The sequence below is a fragment of the Hordeum vulgare genome, chromosome 3H (genome assembly GCF_904849725.1).
Source record: "Hordeum vulgare subsp. vulgare chromosome 3H, MorexV3_pseudomolecules_assembly, whole genome shotgun sequence".
Classification (NCBI taxonomy): domain Eukaryota; kingdom Viridiplantae; phylum Streptophyta; class Magnoliopsida; order Poales; family Poaceae; genus Hordeum; species Hordeum vulgare.
This window is the reverse complement of record NC_058520.1, coordinates 251,984,941-252,005,502: the sequence shown is the minus strand read 5'-3', so window position 1 is coordinate 252,005,502 and position 20,562 is coordinate 251,984,941. Positions and strand designations below refer to the sequence as shown.

The 20,562-nt window shown below is 43.8% G+C and overlaps 1 protein-coding gene across 2 annotated transcripts in view; it reads right to left on the bottom strand.

Annotated features, from left to right (window-relative positions):
- The window catches only part of LOC123443621 (nicotinamide adenine dinucleotide transporter 2, mitochondrial-like), a 54,835-nt gene that overhangs the window by 30,294 nt on the left and 3,979 nt on the right, over positions 1-20,562 (bottom strand). Inside the window, exons 3-4 of one of the 2 annotated variants that reach the window (XM_045120093.1) lie at positions 5,573-5,679; positions 191-239 (exon numbers count right to left, since the gene is read on the bottom strand). In XM_045120093.1, coding sequence (XP_044976028.1) covers positions 191-239; positions 5,573-5,679 — 156 coding nt within the window. The remainder of the gene's footprint in view (positions 1-190; positions 240-5,572; positions 5,680-20,562) is intronic. The other variant, XM_045120094.1, reaches the window with a different exon arrangement.

Genomic DNA, 20,562 nt, shown 5'->3' with positions numbered 1-20,562 from the left:
AAAAGCATATCAAGATAGTTCATGATATTCTTTTGAATGCTTTAGTAACTGAAAAATAAATTGTAGATGTACAAAATAAACAGAATGCCACTCAATCACAACTATCCACCTACAAAAATGATAGGCATGCCCACTACTAGTAACATAACACATAGAATATGAACCGATGCGTAAAATACAGTTGGATAACCTTGAGATCGAAGAAGACCCCTCACGTAGTTATAAACTGAAAATGTAACCTGCAAAAAAACAAAGAAGACATTGAAGATTGACAAAGGTATAGCAAAAAAGTGAACTGTGGTCAAAAGATTGTGTGAGTTTTCCATGTTAACTTTATTGGAACCGTTGTATAGGTCATAGGACTACATACACACGTACAGGTGTGTCAAAATATGCATAAAATCCCTTATACAACCAGGATATTCAACGCTGGCGTAGTGACAGAAACACCAAAATCCTCAAACAAACGCCCTGGCCAAGTCATGTTTGTTGTCGAAAAAGCCATAGCTCGCAACTCAACCTCTTTACACGAGTGGGAAACTATAGTTTGTTTCCTCGTCTTCCAGAGAAACCCAATAAGCAAAAAGGGGAAAACGACAACGAGAGACTGAAGACGTTATAGAACAGAAAGAAGATGCCGGTAGTGGATCCGACTAGAAGTAGAGACGAACTCACTTCAAATGTGAACATGATAGGAGAAATCTGGACGATAACGCATCAGATCAGATAGAGGCTCACCACTAGAAGTGTTAAGCTTCATGCACTATCCATGGCAACCAAAAGTATAAATTGATGGAAAGGGCTAGGCAATCCACATACACTTCAACACCCCCTCTCACTGTGACGCGAAAAGTCAACACATGGATAGACTCAAAGGTACGGCTCAAGAGGCCTATACGAGGACAAAGGGGGGCAGCAGCCATTTTTGGATAAACTACGGAAGCCAGGACTTGACCTCAAGACCTTGGTCTCTGATACCATGTTAAGCTTCATAGAGTGCACTAGCCAACGCAACCAAAAGTACGAACTAATGAAGAGGGCTAGACAATCCACATAAACACTTCAACACTAAGCTCGGGGGTGAACTCTAAGATCCATAGAAGTCAACAGTGCTCTAGTCAACAATGGTTTCACCGGGAAGAGCAACACAAGCAAGAAGATACTCAATACTTCTTAGTGGAGAAAAAAAGGCCATTTGAGGTACAAGAAACCTAAATCCCAAGGAAGTACAGAAGAGTACCAAGATTAGAAAATGCAAACGAGCCTTCAAAAAGATAATATACTCAGAGTCATAGCCAGTGATGATCATGTCATCAGTATAGAGAAGAGTTCGACCACAAGACAAAGAGTGGACAAAGATTACGGGATCGTGATCATCACTAACCAAAAAACAATACCATTAACCAGTGAGGCAAAGCACTCAAACCAGGCACAAGGCGCTTGCTTAAAGCTCTTTAGAGAGCGACAAAGATGGCATACCATGTTGTCCGGCAAACAATGCTAAGGAAAAAAACAATGCAATTATATGAAGTAGATTCAACCAATTAGGTACTAACCTAATCATTGTGTGCAGATGGTACTGCTAGGGGACTCGCACATGTGGCCAACCTGAAAGGGGACAGATGGTACTGCTAGGGGACCCACACATGTGGCCTACCTGAAAGGTGACAGATGGTCCTGCTAGGGGACCCACACATGTGGCCTACCTGAAAGGTGACGTGCCAGATTTTAAGGCCAAGTTGCTTGTTCGGGAGAAGGACACAATGTTTTGTTGGCCTCGCGATCCCAACTCCTAGAATTCCGCCTGGCTGCCCCGTGGAGGGGCCAAGCAAATGACTCGCATCGCGTTGAAACGAGAGTTGTGCTAACTGAAGGAATGCCTTCGGTGGAGCTTTGGTTCTCCCCAGAGTTGAGGTTTTCCTCTAAGGAATCCGACGAGATCACAAGATTCGTGATAGAGGATTACTTTGCGGCCCGTGACCGTTTGTGATGGACTAGTTGGAGCACCCCTGCAGGGTTTAATCGATCGCTTCTTGTCTCATGTGGACCTGTGGATGAAGCCCACTGAGGGATCTTGATAACCTACTTCAACATGTTGAAGACTCCTTTGTGGCCTCGATGCATTTGGGGAAGTGAGATCGACGAGCGAGAGAGCAATCACTGAAATCTTAGCCCGCGTCCTCGACAACTTCCATACGGTCAATATGTCCACGTTAGACCACCACCGCTCCGAGCAGATCATTGACAACACGTGTGTATTTCAAAGCATGGCCACTTCCTTGTGTGGAGACTCGATCCCTAAAAGTCGGCGAGGATGTTCCAAACCCCTAGTGGTTCAGGCTATTAGGGTCTTTCTTTATAATAACAGATGTACAAGCCAAAAAAATATGCAACTAAAGAAAAATCATACCAACTTCCTCTTGCGTGGATTGTTGTTCTCCGTAGCATTAAATCTTGAGTTAATTTTTAGCTTGTTCCTAGTCCCCGAGCCACTTAGCCCAAGGGGGAGTGTCTTGAGTCAGGTGGTCTAACCTGCTTATTTTGGAATGGACGAGCAGGTTATGGTTTGCTAGTCATCTTTAAGGTCGTCCCAAGGTTCTTATTACCCCGCATACTATCTTTCACCTCCACGGCCAACCATGTGCAATAGGTCTTACCATGGCAACTCTTGGCTACCCTGGGAAGACTGCTTTACTAAGCAAAGGCAGTCACTAAGAATTTGAGATAGGTTACCACATGGCGTCTCTGCTCCTCCACCCTAATCCCATGCAATGCCAAGGCCGGAGCACCAGTAGCGTTTTGCAAGGGGCATATTGTGGCCTCGCCCAAGAGATCAGGGTGCTCAAGTTGGCCCAAGACGGAAAGAGGTGTGGGTTTGCCACGAGGTGCAAATATCTTGGGTAGTCAATCTAAGTGCCATGTCTAACCTTAATGGTTAGGTTGTCCTTCAAATTTCCGCGCGGCCATCCTCGTCATCCATGGCTCGATTCTGCCTCTCTCTCATTCCTATTAGAAGATAGCCTAACCTGAGGAGATAGAGGCCAAGGGTTAATCATGAACATTCTCGGCCAAAGTGTTATCGCAAGTATAATTTGGCTATTTGGTTTATTCGATCAGCAAATTAGTTTAATTATGGGTCATTAAGCTGGTTGCTTGACAAACATTTGGAATTGGTGTAAGTTCAAAATCCATTCTCTAGTATGACTAGCATCATGCACGGATTTTTTATTGGTTGCATTGTGAACCAATGAATAACCATACATGAACAATGTTTGGATGTCACGTATTGCAAGCTAGCAGGTAGATTTAGCATTAGAAGTATTATACTTTGTACATGGTAACCAAATTAAGGTGGCCCTTTAGGTATGGGAGTCATAATCCTAAATGCAAGCCATGTGTACCTTATAAATGTTAAGGTTCTGGCTGATTAGAAAATTAAATCAATCGACACCTTATACAACGGTACGTTATTTTTCTCCTACATTTTGTCTTCCAACACCTAGTTTGTAGCTTTCGCCAAGCCCTAATAGCCCTAGGGTTTGAATCAACTTTGTCGTTTTGCTTCAAACAAATGGTCGGCTCTCCTCCACGGAAGTGAGGAATTCGTGGCGCAACACGGATCAATTGTGTGTGGCGACAAGTGATCTGCGACACAAAACTCTCCTTTTCCCTGTGGATGCCTGCAATATCTCAGTTCAGACATACGTAGCTATGCTCAACACCTTATCATGGTTTCTCCTCTGAAGGAAAGATATCCTTATGCTAACATGAATGATGTTGCAAGTACTAGGTCGAGGGATGCATTCCAATGGAGCTTTGTCGACCGATTATCAGATCGTACCCTGGATGGCATGTCTTGGGCTCAGCACCCTACGAGTCAAAGAGGCAGTACAAGGTTGCTAAAACATAACTGTTGGCCATCATTTCCACCCCTAGCAAGCGAGAACTTCTATTTACTGGTGAGGGCATAAGGCCTTACATCACCAAACTAGTAAAGGGATCGCTATCGAAGGATGCCATAAGCATGCCAAGGGTGTTCTTGCTTTTATTCCCTCTGGCTCGAGGCATTCAAATCTTCCTCAAAGTCAACTCAATGCTAGGCTTGGACATCGGGGTGATCTCCCGGGTTCGGCTAAGCCAACTTGCGCATCACTTGTTCTCCGAGTGTGTGGACATCCCTGGTCGCCATGTATAAGCTCTTGTTGCAACGGAGGGCGGCCTTCATGCAGTCCTAGTCCTAAATGACTATTGGGTCGAGCATTTAAAGGCAAGAAGAAGCATAATGGGGGTAGACATGAACTTGGCGAGTCTGTCACCCTAGTATGACACTGAATGTTGTTTTGAAGTCGACAACGTCAAAGTGTACCTTCTATGTTTGTAGTTGTCCAAGGTGTCGGAAGAAACGAACATGGTGATCTATCTTATAGGTTTGACCAAAGACCTAGGCACTTAGGGACTTCAAGTTGTCTAGGGCGTCGGTGAAGATGTTGAGCGAACTTCCCCCATCGATAAGTACACAACAGTTGTCGATTGTCGGGGTTACCACCAATGGAGAGAACACCCAGGTTGGCTTAGGTTTCAAGACAGTCCTCTTGGTTGAAGGTCATGGTGGCATAAGGCCTTCTTCGGGGTGTAAATGATGACCAGCAATTGCCTTTTAGAGACCTTGTACTCCCTCTTGGACTGACCTTGTACTGCCTCTTGGACTCGTAAGGCGCTGAGCCCCTGAACATCAGGTCCAGGGTGCAATCTGATAATCAATCGGCACGACACTATCATTGAGTCCTCATTGACTTCTACAGTCACGGTGACCACCTTCGGATGTCACCTCCACTTTGTCTTTGAATTGCCTTGATATATTTGCGACAGTTTTGAGGTTGTGGCTTGTCGGTTTGCAGTGGCACTACTTGACAAAATCGCCCTTGTCCCTTGGTGGGGGCTGGAAACCGGGAGCAGTGGACGTAGGCTTGTCCTTCCCCTTGTATGGAGGAGTTGAGCTTGTTGTTAAAAGCAGCTACGATTGAGGTTGTCTCGGAGCTGTTGCTCCCAAGGACTTATTTCTGCCGGCCACGTGATCATTGTGGTGCGACCTCAGCATGGATGAGCTCAAGTGCTTGTTGAGAAGTTTCATGGCATCTTCAGCGTCATGGCTTTCCATGCCCACATGACGGCTTTCAGAGAGTGTGGTTGAGCCTTTGCTAGGTTAGCAGCGCAAGCAGTGGAAAATAACCCTCAACTAAAGGCTTGAATGGTTGAATAATCATGAATCTACGAGATGGCGTTGCGGCTCCAGGCAACATTGGATTAAATCCCAGAGTAGCTTGTAATCCTGGTTGAATGCATTGCAGATCGTGCTTGGTACTGGATCGGCCGTGTCCCCTGGAAGTTGGACACTAGGTCATCCTCGGAGTAGATCGATGACATCAAAATCGCACTAGGTGGTTTTATAACTCTTTTGTTGTTTGGAATCATAATCAGGCAACAAAACACAAAAGGATTACCTAGATACAAACATATTATAATGAAGCCAAACATTTGTGTAACATTAGATGCAAGATTAATGAATACTTACAGCCCAAGTTGGATATAGTGCTACTATTGTTGGAGAAAGGCCACGATACAACCCAGGAAGACCTTCAGTTTTGAGTATGTGTTGCAATCCTGAAATAATTATCCTACCTAGTAAGCAAATGAACATTGCTTAGCAAACGAGAAAAAAAAGATATCATGGTAAAAATGTTGATCATAAAATAAAATGAAGACGGCATGGCGGATTTTACAATTTGGAATGCATGAACATGACATCGGTGCTTTCTGGATATCCAACATTTATTTACCAAGATTCTATAATGATAATGGCAATACAGCACCCAGTGCAAATGTTGTGACATTCTATCAATCAAACCATCATTTAAACCTATAAGGTGGCTGGGGAACTTGCTCCCACAAAGCTCCCGGTTGGGGCTTCGTCGACTGTCCGATCTGCCTTCGGGCATGTCTTCACCGTTGGATCTTCACAACAGTAAAATCCAATTTTCACCTCAAGGTTATTTTTGCGGACAATGACGGGTGGGCTCGCGCCACGCATTCATTGGCTGGGTTGCCCGTTGTCGCATGCAAAACAGTATGCCCAATCCGCTCCGCACGCACCCAATCCCATAGTCTCCTCCGGTCGTCCCTCTCCACACCAGCCGCCACACAACCCTATCCCCTTTCCCCTTGATCCCCACATCCCCTCCCTCCTCGCTCCTCGCCATGGCCTCCGCCCTAAGAGTCTCGTCATGGCCTCCTACTCCCCTTCCACCACCGTAGGTGCACAGAGACGACGGACCCATGCCGGAGAAGGGCAACTCCAATCACGGTGGGGTGCAGCTGCGAGGAAGGTGAAGGAGGTCTGCCACCCGTCTTTGCCTCCTTGTTGTGTCCTTGTTGCTGCTGCTCCTCTCTCCCTTTGTGCCTAGCAGCGCAGCAGCCAGGGACAAGGGGAAGGAGCAGCCCAGCCCTGGTCCATCTCTCTTTCCATCATGCACGAGGATTGCAGGAGCAGGTGGCGTGGGAAGCCGCCACGGCCAGCGGCAGCGCTGCACAGGGGCGTCCGCCTCCAGGTCTCCGTCCTGTCTCCCGACCCCCTTTCGTTTTAGTGTGTGTTCTTTTTTTCTCTTGGCCCAATCTGCTCATACGTTTGGGGTTTCATGTTGTAGGGTTCTAATCTGGTGCGGGAGGTGTGGTATAATACATAGGCATGTAATCTTGGCTATGATCTATGCTGGTGATTTGGTTATCAATGGTAAATCTACTAATCATTCAAATATGTTGAAATTGTCTTGTTGTGGCTTGTGGGGACATGTTTTGTTTATGCTTTTAAGCACTACTTTGCTTTGCTGATTCAGTTCCATTGATCTGGTGCGGGAAAATGTTGATGTTAAAGCATTTGGTTTCTGATGGATCGTATTATTGGTTCTCTGTTCAACTGAAGGTTTGAATATTCATGTGTTATCTTCTACATGTTGTAGTTTCTTGTTCTTCTATAAACTGGAAGGTCGATATAGATTTCTCAATGTACCATTTTGGGACTGTTTGACTGCTGAACAATATTGCCATGCTGATCATTTCTCATGTCTTTGCAATTTTTTGCCTTTGTTTTGATTTCGTTGTGTGGTTGTGCTTCGATCCAGGTGAGATGAGCTGCAGCTTGGTTGGAGATGTTGATGTTGTTCGAGACGCCCGCTAGATTCACCCTTTTCAAGGTTCTGAATGAGGGCAAGCTTGACAAGGTCGAGGTGAGTGCTCGCCGCCACCTCAGCTTTCGACTACTCGCGTGTTTTCTTTCGATGGCAAAATAACTTCTCTTTTCGGAACGCTTAGTACGTGATCTATCACATTATAAGAGAGTAAGTCAGAAAAAGCCCTTCCTTTGAACGAGCAAAAATCTGTTGTGTGCTCATGAGCTATGTGTCACTTTTCGAAATGTTAGAAAGGTTGTCTTAGCTTAGTTATTGCTTTCAGTTAGACACATGTTGAACCATCTTTCTCACCTCAGCATTTCGTTACACTTGATTACTGATTCGTCAAGGAGTTGTTGTTCCGCGTTTGCCTATTTCCCCAAACTGTATGTATGCATTGCTCCCAAAAGAAATCATTTTAAACCCTTTTCGGAAAAAATTGCACTGTCGTAAGGTTGAAAAAAAAACATGTGTTATCGTAAGCACTTGAATTGGAAGGCAAAATGAAAGGTAATTCAGTGGAGGATAATCTTATATAGACATTTGTTGCATTTATCTATTCTTAAAAAAATGATGATAAAATTAAATAAACCTTCAGTGTTGGAACTGATGATCGATACTTGTTGTCTAAATGCAGTACACGCGCATTGCAGCGATAAAGGTAGGACTGGACGTCCGAGCGAGCTTTTTGGCTCGGCTCGAAGCTCGCTCCAGCTCGGCCCGATAGGATAAACAAGCGAGCAAAGTTGTGAAAAGAGGCCCGATTCCCGACCGAGCCGAGACGAGTTTCGCCCGGTCCAAGTCGGTGACTCGCTCGAGGCCTAGCCGAACTCCCATCAGCCATCGTCGCATTAGGGCACGAGCAACACAGAGAGAACGCAGTCTATCCCTTACTCTGTTCGGCACCATCTCATCCCTCTCCTCGTCATGCCGCAAAATTGGACCGACGGCGAATGGCGACACGGTCTTTCCTCACCACACCGAACGCAGGCGGACGCACCTCCCATCGCTTCTCGCCAAACTGTGACGAGCATGTACTTTCTCCTTCCGTTCCATCCCTAGCAGTAGCTCGACGCACACACGCTCGATCGGCACTCACGCGTGGTCCCCTGCACCGGCGCATGGACGGCATACGACACATAATGCTCCCCTGCACGGTTGCGCATGCTCCCGATGGATGGATGGATGCATGCTTCTGCCTGATTGTCTAGAGTATAGCAGCCGTCCTCCTTGCTGTGTCAGATGTCGTCGTCCTCGCCGCTCTCGGCACTGACGGCAGATGCCCCCTTTCATCGCCACTTCGGACGTCATCGTTCGTCCCTCCCATGATGCCTAGCCAAGCATCCGCCGCCGCTCGTCCCTCCCATGATACCTAGCCAAACGTCCGCGGCCCCGACGCATGCAAGCACACACATTAGCAGTGAACACGCGAGCTGCTCGGGCTGGACCAAGTCAGAGGGCAAACGAGCTAAGCCTTCATAAACAGGCTCGTTCAACCAACAAGACGAGCCGAGCTCAAGCTCGGGCTGAACTCGGCTCGGCTCGGCTCATGTCCAGCCCTAGATAAAGGCCTGGAGGACATGGTTAGAAGTGTACCGATTAGCGAGAGACTCTTCATAGGAGGAGACCTCAATGGCCACGTGGGCGCATCTAACACAGGTTTTGAAGGGGTGCATGGGGGATTTGGCTATGGCATCAGGAATCAAGAAGGAGAAGATGTCTTAAGCTTTGCGCTAGAGTACGACATGATCGTAGCTAACACCCTCTTTAAGAAGAGAGAATCACATCTAGTGACTTATAGTAGTGGTCAACACTCTAGCCAGATTGATTTCATCCTCTTGAGAAGAGAAGACAGGCGTGCTTGCGTAGACTGTAAGGTGATACCTGGAGAGAGTATTATCCCTCAGCAAAGCTTCCGCTTGCTGACTTCTGCTTTCGGATTCGTGTCCAGCAGGATAAGCATGCCGAAGTCGCTAGAACGAAGTGGTGGAAGCTCAAGGGGGAGGTAGCTCGAGCGTTCAAGGAGAGCGTCATTAAGATGGGGCCTTCAGAGGAAGTAGGTGATGCAGATAACATGTGGATGAAGATGGCGACTTGCATCCGTAAGTTGGCCTCAGAGGAGTTTGGAGTGTCTAGAGGAAGTAGAATAGAAGCTAAAGATACCTGGTGGTGGAACGATCATGTCCAGAAGGCAATTAAGGAGAAGAAAGATTATTTCAGGCGCCTATATTTGGATAGGAGTGCAAACAACATAGAGAAGTACAAGATGGCAAAGAAGGCCACAAAGCAAGTTGTGAGCGAAGCAAGAGGTCAGGCGTATGAGGACCTCTACCAACGGTTAGACACAAAGGAAGGCGAAAGGGACATCTATAAGATGGCCAAGACCCGAGAAAGGAAGACGAGGGATGTTGACAAAATCAAGTGCATCAAGGACGGAGCAGATCAACTCCTGGTGAAGAACGAGGAGATTAAGCATAGATGGCGGGAGTACTTTGACAAGTTGTTCAATGGGGAGAGTGAGAGCTCTGCAATTGAACTGGGCGACTCATTTGATGATACTAGCAGGCGTTTTGTGCGGTGAGTCCAGGAGTCGAAGGTCAAGATGGCTTTAAAGAGGATGGAAGTAGGCAAGGCGATGGGCCCTGGTTGTATCCCCATTGAGGTGTGGAGAGGCCTCGGGGACATAGCGATAGTATGGCTAACCAAACTTTTCAACCTCATTTTTCGGGCAAACAAGAGCCAGAAGAATGAAGACGGAGTCTATTATTAGTACCAATCTTCAAGAACAAGGGGATGTTCAAAGTTGTACTAATTAGCGTGGAATTAAATTGATGAGCCATACAATGAAGCTATGGGAGAGAGTCATTGAGCACCGCTTAAGAAGAATGACAAGCGTGACCAAAAATCAGTTTGGTTTCATGCCTGGGAGGTCGACCATGGAAGCCATTTTCTTGGTACGACAACTTATGGAGAGATATAGGGAGCAAAAGGACCTACATATGATGTTCATTGACTTGGAGAAGGCCTATGATAAGATACCGCAGAATATTATGTGGTGGGCCTGGGAGAAACACAAAGACCTAACAAAGTACATTACCCTCATCAAGGACATGTATCATAATGGTGTGACAAGTGTTCGAACAAGTGATGGTGACACTGATGACTTCCCGATTAAGATAGGACTGCATCAGGGGTCAGCTTTAAGCCCTTATCTTTTTGCCTTGGTGATGGATGAGGTCACAAGGGATATACAAGGAGATAAACCATGGTGTATGCTCTTTGCAGACGATGTGGCGCTAATCGATAGTCGGACGGGGGTCAACAGGAAGTTGGAGTTATGGAGAGAAACCTTGGAATCAAAAGGTTTTAGACTTCGTAGAACTAAAACAGAGTACATGAGGTGTGGTTTCAGTACTACTAGGCATGAGGAGGAGGAGGTTAGCCTTGATGGGAGAGTGGTGCCTCACAAGGACACCTTCCGGTATTTGGGCTCAATGCTGCAGAAGAATGGGGATATCGATGAAGATGTGAATCATCGAATGGAAGTCGGATGGATGAAGTGGCGCCAAACTTCTGGCATTCTCTGTGACAAGAGAGTGCCACAAAGGCTAAAAGGCAAGTTCTATAGGACGGCGGTTCAACCCACAATGTTGTATGGCGCTGAGTGTTGGCCGACTAAAAGGCGACATGTGTAACAGATAGGTGTGGCGGAGATGCGCATGTTGAGATGGATGTGTGGCCACACAAGGAAGGACCGAATTCGGAATGACGATATACGAGATAGAGTTGGGGTAGTGCCGACTGAAGAGAAGCTTGTCCAACATCGTCTGAGATGCTTTGGGCATATTTAGCGCATGCCTTCAGAAGCTCCAGTGCATATCGAACAACTAAAGCGTGATGATAATGTCAAAAGACTCAAGGGTAGACCAAACTTGAGATGGGAAGAGTCCGCAAAGAGAGATCTGAAGGATTGGAGCATCACCAAAGAACTAGCCATGGATAGGGGTGGGTGGAAGCTTGCTATCCATGTGCCAGAACCATGAGGGTTGCCAGATCTTATGGGTTTCACCTCTAGCCTACCCCAAACTTGTTTGGGACTAAAGGCTTTGTTGTTGTTGTTGTTGTTGTTGTATATTCCTCAGTTAGATCTCTAATACTCATCAAGAAGTTGACACTTGTCAGTAAGTCATGTATTGGCGTGTCAAATTTATCGGGTGCCATGTTCACTTGCCATATTCTTAATTATGTTACCCTGATTTTGGTGTTGGTGTGTGTATAAGTGAAGATATGCTCACAGCTTTTTTCAAATATATGTGTATGCCATTAACTGATGTCATTGTGGTTTCGAGGGGTATATGGACCACAAATGATGTTATATACTTGGTTCTTTGAACATGAGTACGGCTCAACAGGAAGATCAACCGTGGGGAGGCGCGACATGGCATGGTCTCAGCCAATTAGGTGTCCTCTCTCTTTGCATATTGCTTCCTCCGGAACTCTGATTATGTTTGGCTTATGAAGGCACATTCATCCTCCAAGTACAATCATGATTAAGAGCTAGAATGCCCCCGCACATCAATTTGCTTTCTTACATTGATTTCTGTTTTTTTATTCCTTATATAATGCGCCTTCTCACATAATACTTCCTCCATTCCTAAATATTTGTCTTTCTAAAGATTCAAGTACGGACTACATACGGAGCAAAATAATCCCAATATATAAGGGATTTCCTGCATATAGTCCACCACCTGTACATGTATATATATCGGCCTATGGCCTCATGGGAATACAAGTTGCTTATTCCTAACAAAACTTACACTCTAAATTATGTCTATATACATCCGTATGTAGTCCATAGTGAAATCTCTAAAAAGAGAAATATTTAGGAACGAAGGGAGTAGTTAGGTAAAGAAAGAGTGAACTAACTCATGAATTTGCACTAATTATATATTTATGTCACTATTAACAATTTCCGTTTGCTTTATCTGCTCTCATGAGTTCGACGAGTTCAGGAATTCGACATTACTTTGTGTTAGCCTCCTTTTCATGGAAGAGGTGTGAAAGTGTAGAGGGTAGAAATGGTAACTAAATGGGTGTTCTCTTTTTGCGCAAGCATTCTCATCCTGATCTTGCTATTTATACATCTCCATATGTTATTGGTACTCTTCCGATTTGTAGTGATTATAGGAAGCAAGCGTACATGGGTGAGTTGAAATTGTTCTGCTGATTCTTCGATGCTCTGGTCATGGCTTTGTTCTTATTTTATCCTTCTTTCTTTTCTTTTTTTCTTATTTCTTTGTTCCTAGAAGAAGATGTCGAGTCGAGTAATATGTTCAAAGAAGAGAATCCGTATTTTATGAATGCTTCTTCTTTCTTCATTGTTACCTCAAGTTAGTGAATTCAGTTAAGTTGTACAGAGCAGCTTCGTACGCATGGTTTCTCCATCTACACATCCTATTCAGTCGTGAGGCCATTAAAATCTGTTGGCTTTTAGAAAAAGGGAGATGCCATTTAGACCATACTCAACTTGCTATTACCGTTTCTAAGCATTTTCCCAAGCACTGTTTTGTTTGCTTCAGAGAATGAGGTCCCTTATTCAGCGGATGTTCCAAGTAAAAAATTAGAAACTTAGCAATTAGTTCCACTCTTAAATTTTGTACAGCTGTCCAAATTATCCAATAAATCATTTGTTAGCAGGGTCAAATAATAAAAGTTGAATCAGTTGTTCCAAATTACCCAGTCCAAATGTTGTACAACACAGTGAAGTTGTTCCATTCTTAGATGTTGAGCTAAAATTTCCTTCATCTGGAACCATTTACGTAAATAACTAACATTAAAAGAAATAATTTTACTTAAGGCTGGCACATTCAAGGATTTTTCATTAAATCATTTGTTCACCAGTTCTTTATTACTGGAGATGATATTGTGATAAACTTATATCATTGCTTACTATATACTCCCTCCATTCCTAAATATAGTCTTTTTAGAGATTCCACTAAGGGACTACATACGAAGCAAAATGAATGAATCTACACTCTAAAGTGTGTCTATATACATCCGTATGTAGTCTTTTAATGAAACCTCTAAAAAGACTTATATTTAGGAACAGAGGAAGTATATGTCTTGATGATGCCTGCAAGCTTGTTACAAACTTCAGCTGGATCAAATAGTGGGCCTTAATATATATATATATATATATATATGTGTGTGTGTGTGTGTGTGTGTGTGTGTGTGTGTGTGAGTAACACTATTCATGAATAAGTTATTCTTCACCCGAGGTAATTTTACGATTGTTTCATACATAAATTACATATGATATACAAATAGTTACATTCACATTGATTCACAACATAAAATTTGACATAAAAAAACAAAATTATGGGTCACAAGACCTAAAAATTTGTTTTTTATGTACATTTTACACTACAATTTTACATTCATAAATATACGTAACATAAAATAATTTTACGGTGATTATGTATTTTCTTACGTTTCCTTTTTATGTGTGAAGTAAGATAAAATTTACGAGACGTAAAAATACGATGCATTGATATTAAAATAGGAGGGGGTGAAGAATAACTATTCCTCACCCAGGGTGACGAATAGCATGACCCTATATATATTAGGTGCTCTCTGAATCCTTCTTTAAACAATTTACTTTGGAGTTTAGACAAAGGAGACTATAATTTTTTTATATTCTTTCTATCATGGATTCCCTCTAGCCTTTGTACATTCCAGAAATAGGTACACACCTAGGAGAAACCTGAGAGCTAATAATAGTGCTAAGCAATTACTCTGATTGTCATTCCATGCTATCATCACAACACAGGTCAATAGACAGTCAACAAATATGTAATCAGCTTCCCGTGAGTCCTGCATCATCTACTAATAATCAAATTTTGTAGCGAGTGTCTTCTACACCTGATTCCCAGACTTATAAATTAGCATACCTATTTCTCCACTTTGGATAGCTTTTATTGTGACTACAAAGAATATAGTTTGAGGATGGCATGCCAATTCTTCTATGTCTTAGGTATGAAGTAATTTCTAAAATGTCTTGGGTTTCCCTGTAAATTCTGCAAACTGATGGCATGTCATGAAAGCCTACAGGGTGCTCCACTGATGGTGAAAATACCTTACGGGATGATGTTTGATATTCTTCTACAAACTCTGCGCCCACCGGTGGTTGAGTACCGAAGCAAAATGTGACTGGCATGATGTGTGTGACTCTTTATTTCCATACAACCACATAATCTTTTGGAGATAAAACGGACGTATGGCTATTACATGAGACCATGTCAGAAGACCCTGCTGCTATGGAAGCAAAAAGATTCATGAAACACGCGGTGAAAACAGAGATAAGATGTTACAGTTACAACAGCATGGAGAAACTGAGGACACGAAATGAGTCCGAAGGATGATGTGGGCTGATTCGTTCTAGCTAGGTACATGCACGGCTTCTCTGATCATATATGCAAATATAACAGCGCGGTTAGCTAAAACTGTTGTAATGTTGCTCTATTATAAGGCTACAAATAACTCATGGTTACCCTTTCTTTTGTTTACATGCGATGTGTGGTAGAAGCTGTACTTTTTTCGAGAAAACGCAGAGAGTGCGTTTCTTTGTATTGAAAAGGTAGAAAGTCAGTCTCAGAGGAGACGGTTACAACAGATTACACGCAATTCAGTGGACATCCCAGGATGGGGGCAAAACTACCCTAAGCCCCTTGTCCCCAGCTCTAGCCCAACATCTCATCTCATCTTTGATCCCCTCCGCGAGCTCGGGGAGCGACGGAGTGGCATGATCAAATACACACGCATTCCTATGTTTCCAGATCATCCATGGGACTAGCAGTGTGGTGGACCTCAGCGCCTTGCGGAGTGATGGTGGTGTTGCATCTCTCGCCCTGATCCACCAGTCCTGAATGGAGATATCCTGCTCCGGTGCGGGGGCTGGTAGGCGCAGCCAGGAAAGAGCCTCATGCCAGGCTTGCCGCGAGAAGGGGCATGCCAGTAGCAGGTGGTGAATGGTCTCTGGCTCCTGATCGCAAAGCAGGCATCGAGTGTGGTGAGGTAGGCCGCGGCGGGCGAGTCTGTCCGCGGTCCAGCATCGGTCTAGGCTCACCAGCCAGTGGAAAAACTTGACCTTCGGCGGAGCCCATCCCTTCCAGATTAGCTTCCAGGAGTGGCAAGCGAGGGATCCGTGGAAGGTGGCCTGATAGCATGATCGCGCCGAGTAGTCTCCATTAGCAGTCCTGGTAGAAGCTGTACTCACAGGAAGACTTTATCGTGCTTTGTATAAACCACGTACTATGATCCGCTTCTGTTATGCTTATTTACTTTCCAGTGTTAGGACTGAAATCCATCCATTGTAATGAAGTTGGTTGTATCGGCATTACCTATTTGACTTAGGCTTGGTTCATCACATATAGACTGCTTTTCTTTTCCCCGCTGCTTGTATGACCTAAAACTGTCATGTATATGAGGCAAGTTATTAGCAGTGTTTCACATTTTCTTACTTGCAATACTATGCTTGCAACACATACAACACATTTTTCTTTTGAACTTTGGTTACCATGATACAAGCCTCCGTTGATTTTGTTTATATGTAGTAGTTAGAATAGTTACTATATGTGCTTGCTCAAACTAAGCCCACTGATGAATGGAATATTTTTCAAAGGGCACATAGTGTTCAGTGGGTCTCATTACTGAAAAATACACACATTTTCAACGTGTAATGTTCTTGAATGGGACTCTACTACCAAATTAAAATGTGTAAGTATATATCATTATAGACAACAAGCCTTCATTATTTTATTATTATTTATGGATTTAAGTTTGTTATCATATGTGCTTGTCACTATTAATAAACCAACTAAAACATGGAAAAAAAATCAATGTGAACATGCATTCAGCGAGTCTCCGCGCCAAAATGTGTGTGTACATCTCATTGTAGACAACAATCTCCATTCTTTTTTTATTAAAGGGGGCAAAATTTGTTATCATATGTCCTTGCCCACAACTAAAACTTCGATTTTTTTTCAATGCGCACATGGATTCACCAGGTCTCTATGCCATATGTCCTTGCAAAATGAAACTACTTTCATCAACAACATGGCTTTAGCGGGTCTCTGCACGCAACGGGTCAACTAGTACGTATATACGCACAAAAGGTTGTATTGCACAGTTCATAGTTCATACAAAAACAACCCCTCTTCAAGTACAAATTTTGCGTAAGTGCAAGGCGATCTGGAACACCGGAAATGACTTTATTTTTTAAGGAGTCTTGCAAAGTCTCTACAGATACAGGAGGAAATTCAAGAAAGGAATGAACTGGCTAGTTCATAGAACAAAAAGGAAAGCATACACAGGGTTATAAGCTCGGGTTGGACCATTGAAGCTTTCATCTAAACTTTTGTACAGCAAGGCCTTGTATTAGTTTTTTTGTTTTCCTTTCTTGCCCTTTTGTACAGTTATTCTCTGATAAAATATAAAAATAAACATTATCTGCAACTATGAAACATCTTAATAGGTTATCCACCAGGTTTTCCAATACGTCACTTGATCTTAACCAAACGTCATTAGAGAGCACCTTACTCCCAAATCACATGATGTCATATGCACATAGCAAGCATGTGAACAGTGCATATTATATAAAATAGAGAAGGGCAACTATGAGTGTAGCAGAGGTGGGTCAAAGTTGGGACCACGGTGTGTACAGATATACCAATCTATGCTAATCATGTATGCTTGTAATTGTCGAAGGTTAACCATTTGCATCTACCGAACACAACATCTCATTAGATCAGTTGGATGGAGCTGCCCTAGCAAGCAGTAGGGCGCGATGTCGATCTGCTCTTGTGCACATTGTTGAGCTATGTTCGAAATAAGTTCCAGCAGCGTCTTAAGGGCCAGTTCTTTTGGGTCAATTCCAGAGAATTACTGCTCCAGGAATTAGAATGACAAAAGAACTCAAATCTGCCCCAGGAATGATCCAGAATGATCCAGAATCATCTCAGAATTACAGTGCAATGTAGAATTGTCAAGTTGAGGCAATTCTGCCAAATCCCTCAAAAAAGAACAATTTTTTTAGACTATTATCCCTATTGCAAACGCATATTACACCGAAAATGCCACTCCTATCCTATCCCCCCACAGCTCGCTCCCTCGGTCCCATCCATCGCGATAGCGCTGGCAACTCCCCTCCCATCGCACTGCGCTCCCTCCATAGCGCCGCCACCGGTGGCCTCGTCAGATTCGGACCCCTTCCCACCGTCCGCCGTCCGCTTCGGCCTCCCTCCGCCCGTCCCTTCCCGCCGGGCCGCCGTACGCGCCATCCCAACCGCCCGCTCCGGCCTCCCTCTGCCCGCCATTTCCCACCGTCCGCCGTCCGCTCCGGCGTCCCTACGCCCGCCCCTTCCCGCCGTCCGCCGTCCGCTCCGGCCTCCCTCCGCCCGCCCCTTCCCGCCGTCTGCCGTCTGCCGTCCTACCGGCCAACCTCCGGTCGAGCCTCCCTTCCTGGTAAGCTGTTCATCCCCTGCTCTTTTTGTTATCAGTTTATATACATGGCTGGCTGCTGATTTGTGTTGGCTTGATGTTAGTTTGTATACATGGCTGGCTGCTGATTTGTGTTGCTGCTTAGTATTACTTTTTTAGTTGTATGAACATTGATATATGAATGTTGTAGATGGGAAAAGTGAAACATCCGAAAGCTATTTGGGATGCTCCAGCACATGGCATTTTTATGGATGTGTGCGTAGAGGAGGTGCGAGCAAATAATCGGGCGGTAGGACACACCACTTTGTCTGATTTAGGACAAGCTAATTTGCTTACTAAGTTTGACGAGCGCTCCGGGAGAAATTATTCAAGCCAACAATTAAGAAACAGGTGGGATGCGTGTAGAACTGATTATGCCATATGGAAGACATTGCTTCAAAAAGCTTCGGGCATTGGCAGGGATCCTTATACAAAGACCATTGCTACTACAGATGAGTGGTGGGCATTGGAGTTGAAGGTACTTTTTTGTGTGTAAACATCGAGTTATGTTAGATTCCTTCATTTCATTTCATTTCATTTAACATGGATAAATGCTATTTCATTCCAGGCACGTCCCCAAGCGAGCAAGTTTCGGCACTCTCCACTTGCAGAGGAGGACAAAATGGAGGAGGTGTTTGATGCTTGTTGTGTCACAAATGAGCATGCAAGAGTGCCAATTCCCTCATATCAAGGTTCTGCATCTCGAATCAATTTGTCTGATGAGTCTGGTTCTGAAGGAGATAAAAAACAGAACATGGGAGTTCAACAATAAGTAGAACCTGTATTTCCTTTGAATTTGTATCGTATTGAACTATATTATTCGGTTTGAACCCATGTATTTCCTTTGAATTTGTATCGTATTGAACTATATTATTCGGTTTGAACCCATGTATTTCCTTCTAATTTGTATCTTGTTAATCTCCTATGTGTGCATGTTGTTGTGGCAGATGGATAAAAAAAACAAGAAGATGAGGAATTTGAGGCAGGAGTGCTTGCATTTGCTTTGGAAATGGCGTCTTCAAGCAAATCGTTGTCGTATGCGTCAAGAAGATTACCCCTTGTTACTGGCCTCCAATGGGTCGAAGAGAAGGAGCAGAATCCAAAAGCTTTTTATGCTATGTTCAGAATGAGGAGGTCAGTGTTTTACCCATTGCATGATCTGTTGGTTGAGAAATATGGGCTTAAGTCAACGTGCAACATATCATCCAAAGAAGCATTGGCACTTTTCCTATGGACTTTGGGAACAACTAAGACCACTGACAATGTTGCAGATCGGTTTGCACATAGTCGTTCTGTCACTAACAAAAAATTCCATGAGGTTTTGGAGTCCGTAGATCGCATGGCCGGTGACTACATTAGACCAATGGATCCATTTTTCTCTGAACCTCATCCAATACTTACAAAAACAAGGTTCTAGCCTCATTTCAAAAATGCTATTGGAGCCATAGATGGAACGCACATTAAAGTGGTTGTGCCTAAGGAATTGGAGCACCAACATAGGAATAGGAAAGGGTACACTTGTCATGGCAGTGTGTGATTTCGATATGCGGTTCACTTTTGTTGTTCCTGGATGGCCTGGATCTGTTCATGACACATGTGTATGGAGCGATGCCATAGTTCGCTATGAGCATTTTCCACAACCACCTGCAGGTAATATTTTGTATGTACGAACGCATATTGTTATGTACATGTATGCATGCATATTCTTAGATACATGATGTCTTATTGTAGATAAATACTACCTTGTTGACTCCGGATATCTCAACAGAGTTGGATATCTAGCACCATACAAAGGGCAACGGTATCATGTACCTGATTTCCAACAACACCCTCCCATGGGGAGATATGAGACATTCAACCATCGTCATTCTTCTTTGCGAAATGTTGTAAAAAGATCGTTTGGTGTTCTCAAAATGAAATGGCGTATTCTCCAAGGCATTCCACGATACAAACCGGAGACACCAAAAGATGATCATCACTGCATGCATGTGCCTTCACAACTACATTCGTGATAGCAAGTTACGTGATGAGCATTTTGACAAGTTTGACAATGATGCGTACGTGCAACCTCCACAGCCGTTTACAGGTGCCAATGCTTTACCACCGGAAGATGACGGTACCATGGCTGCTACACGTGAGGCTATTGTTGTCAGTCTTGTCCCTTAAGATCATCAATTTCTAGTTTGCAACTTTAACTTGTAATATTAAGGAATGTCATTTCCAACGCTGGTTCTAATTTGTAATATTTGCCCGCTTTATGGTATTTGCAACTCGCTTTTGTATTGTAATATTATATACTTTATTAGATTTGCAGCTTTTTTTTGTTTTCATATTATATACATAAACTGTTAGAAAAGTGTAAGCAATTCATCAATCATTTCAATCTAGGGGCATTTGAGACATTTCAACACACAACTCATACAACAATTATATGCTAGAATCACAGAAAAGAGCTGGACAGATAATTCTGTGGCCAGACAATTCTGTGGGCAGTTTCCAGAATTATGATTCTGGAGAATTACAAGGTGAAAAGAACTAGCCCTAAGTGTTTTTTTAGGGATTGTCATCGCTTGTATGTCCAAAATTAAAAGAAAACGAAGTTTGTAAAATGTTCTATTGCACAACGATCTAAATTGGACAAAACCATGTGCCTTCGATCATAGCTTCTCTTTGTTCTATTCAAGAAGCGTTTTTAAGCGACCCTAAAGCGCTGAGCGAGAATTAATTGCTTAGATCAACCACATGGTGGTTAGGGTAATTGGCAACCGCCGGTTCTGCCAAAATTCAATAAAAACACCACTTC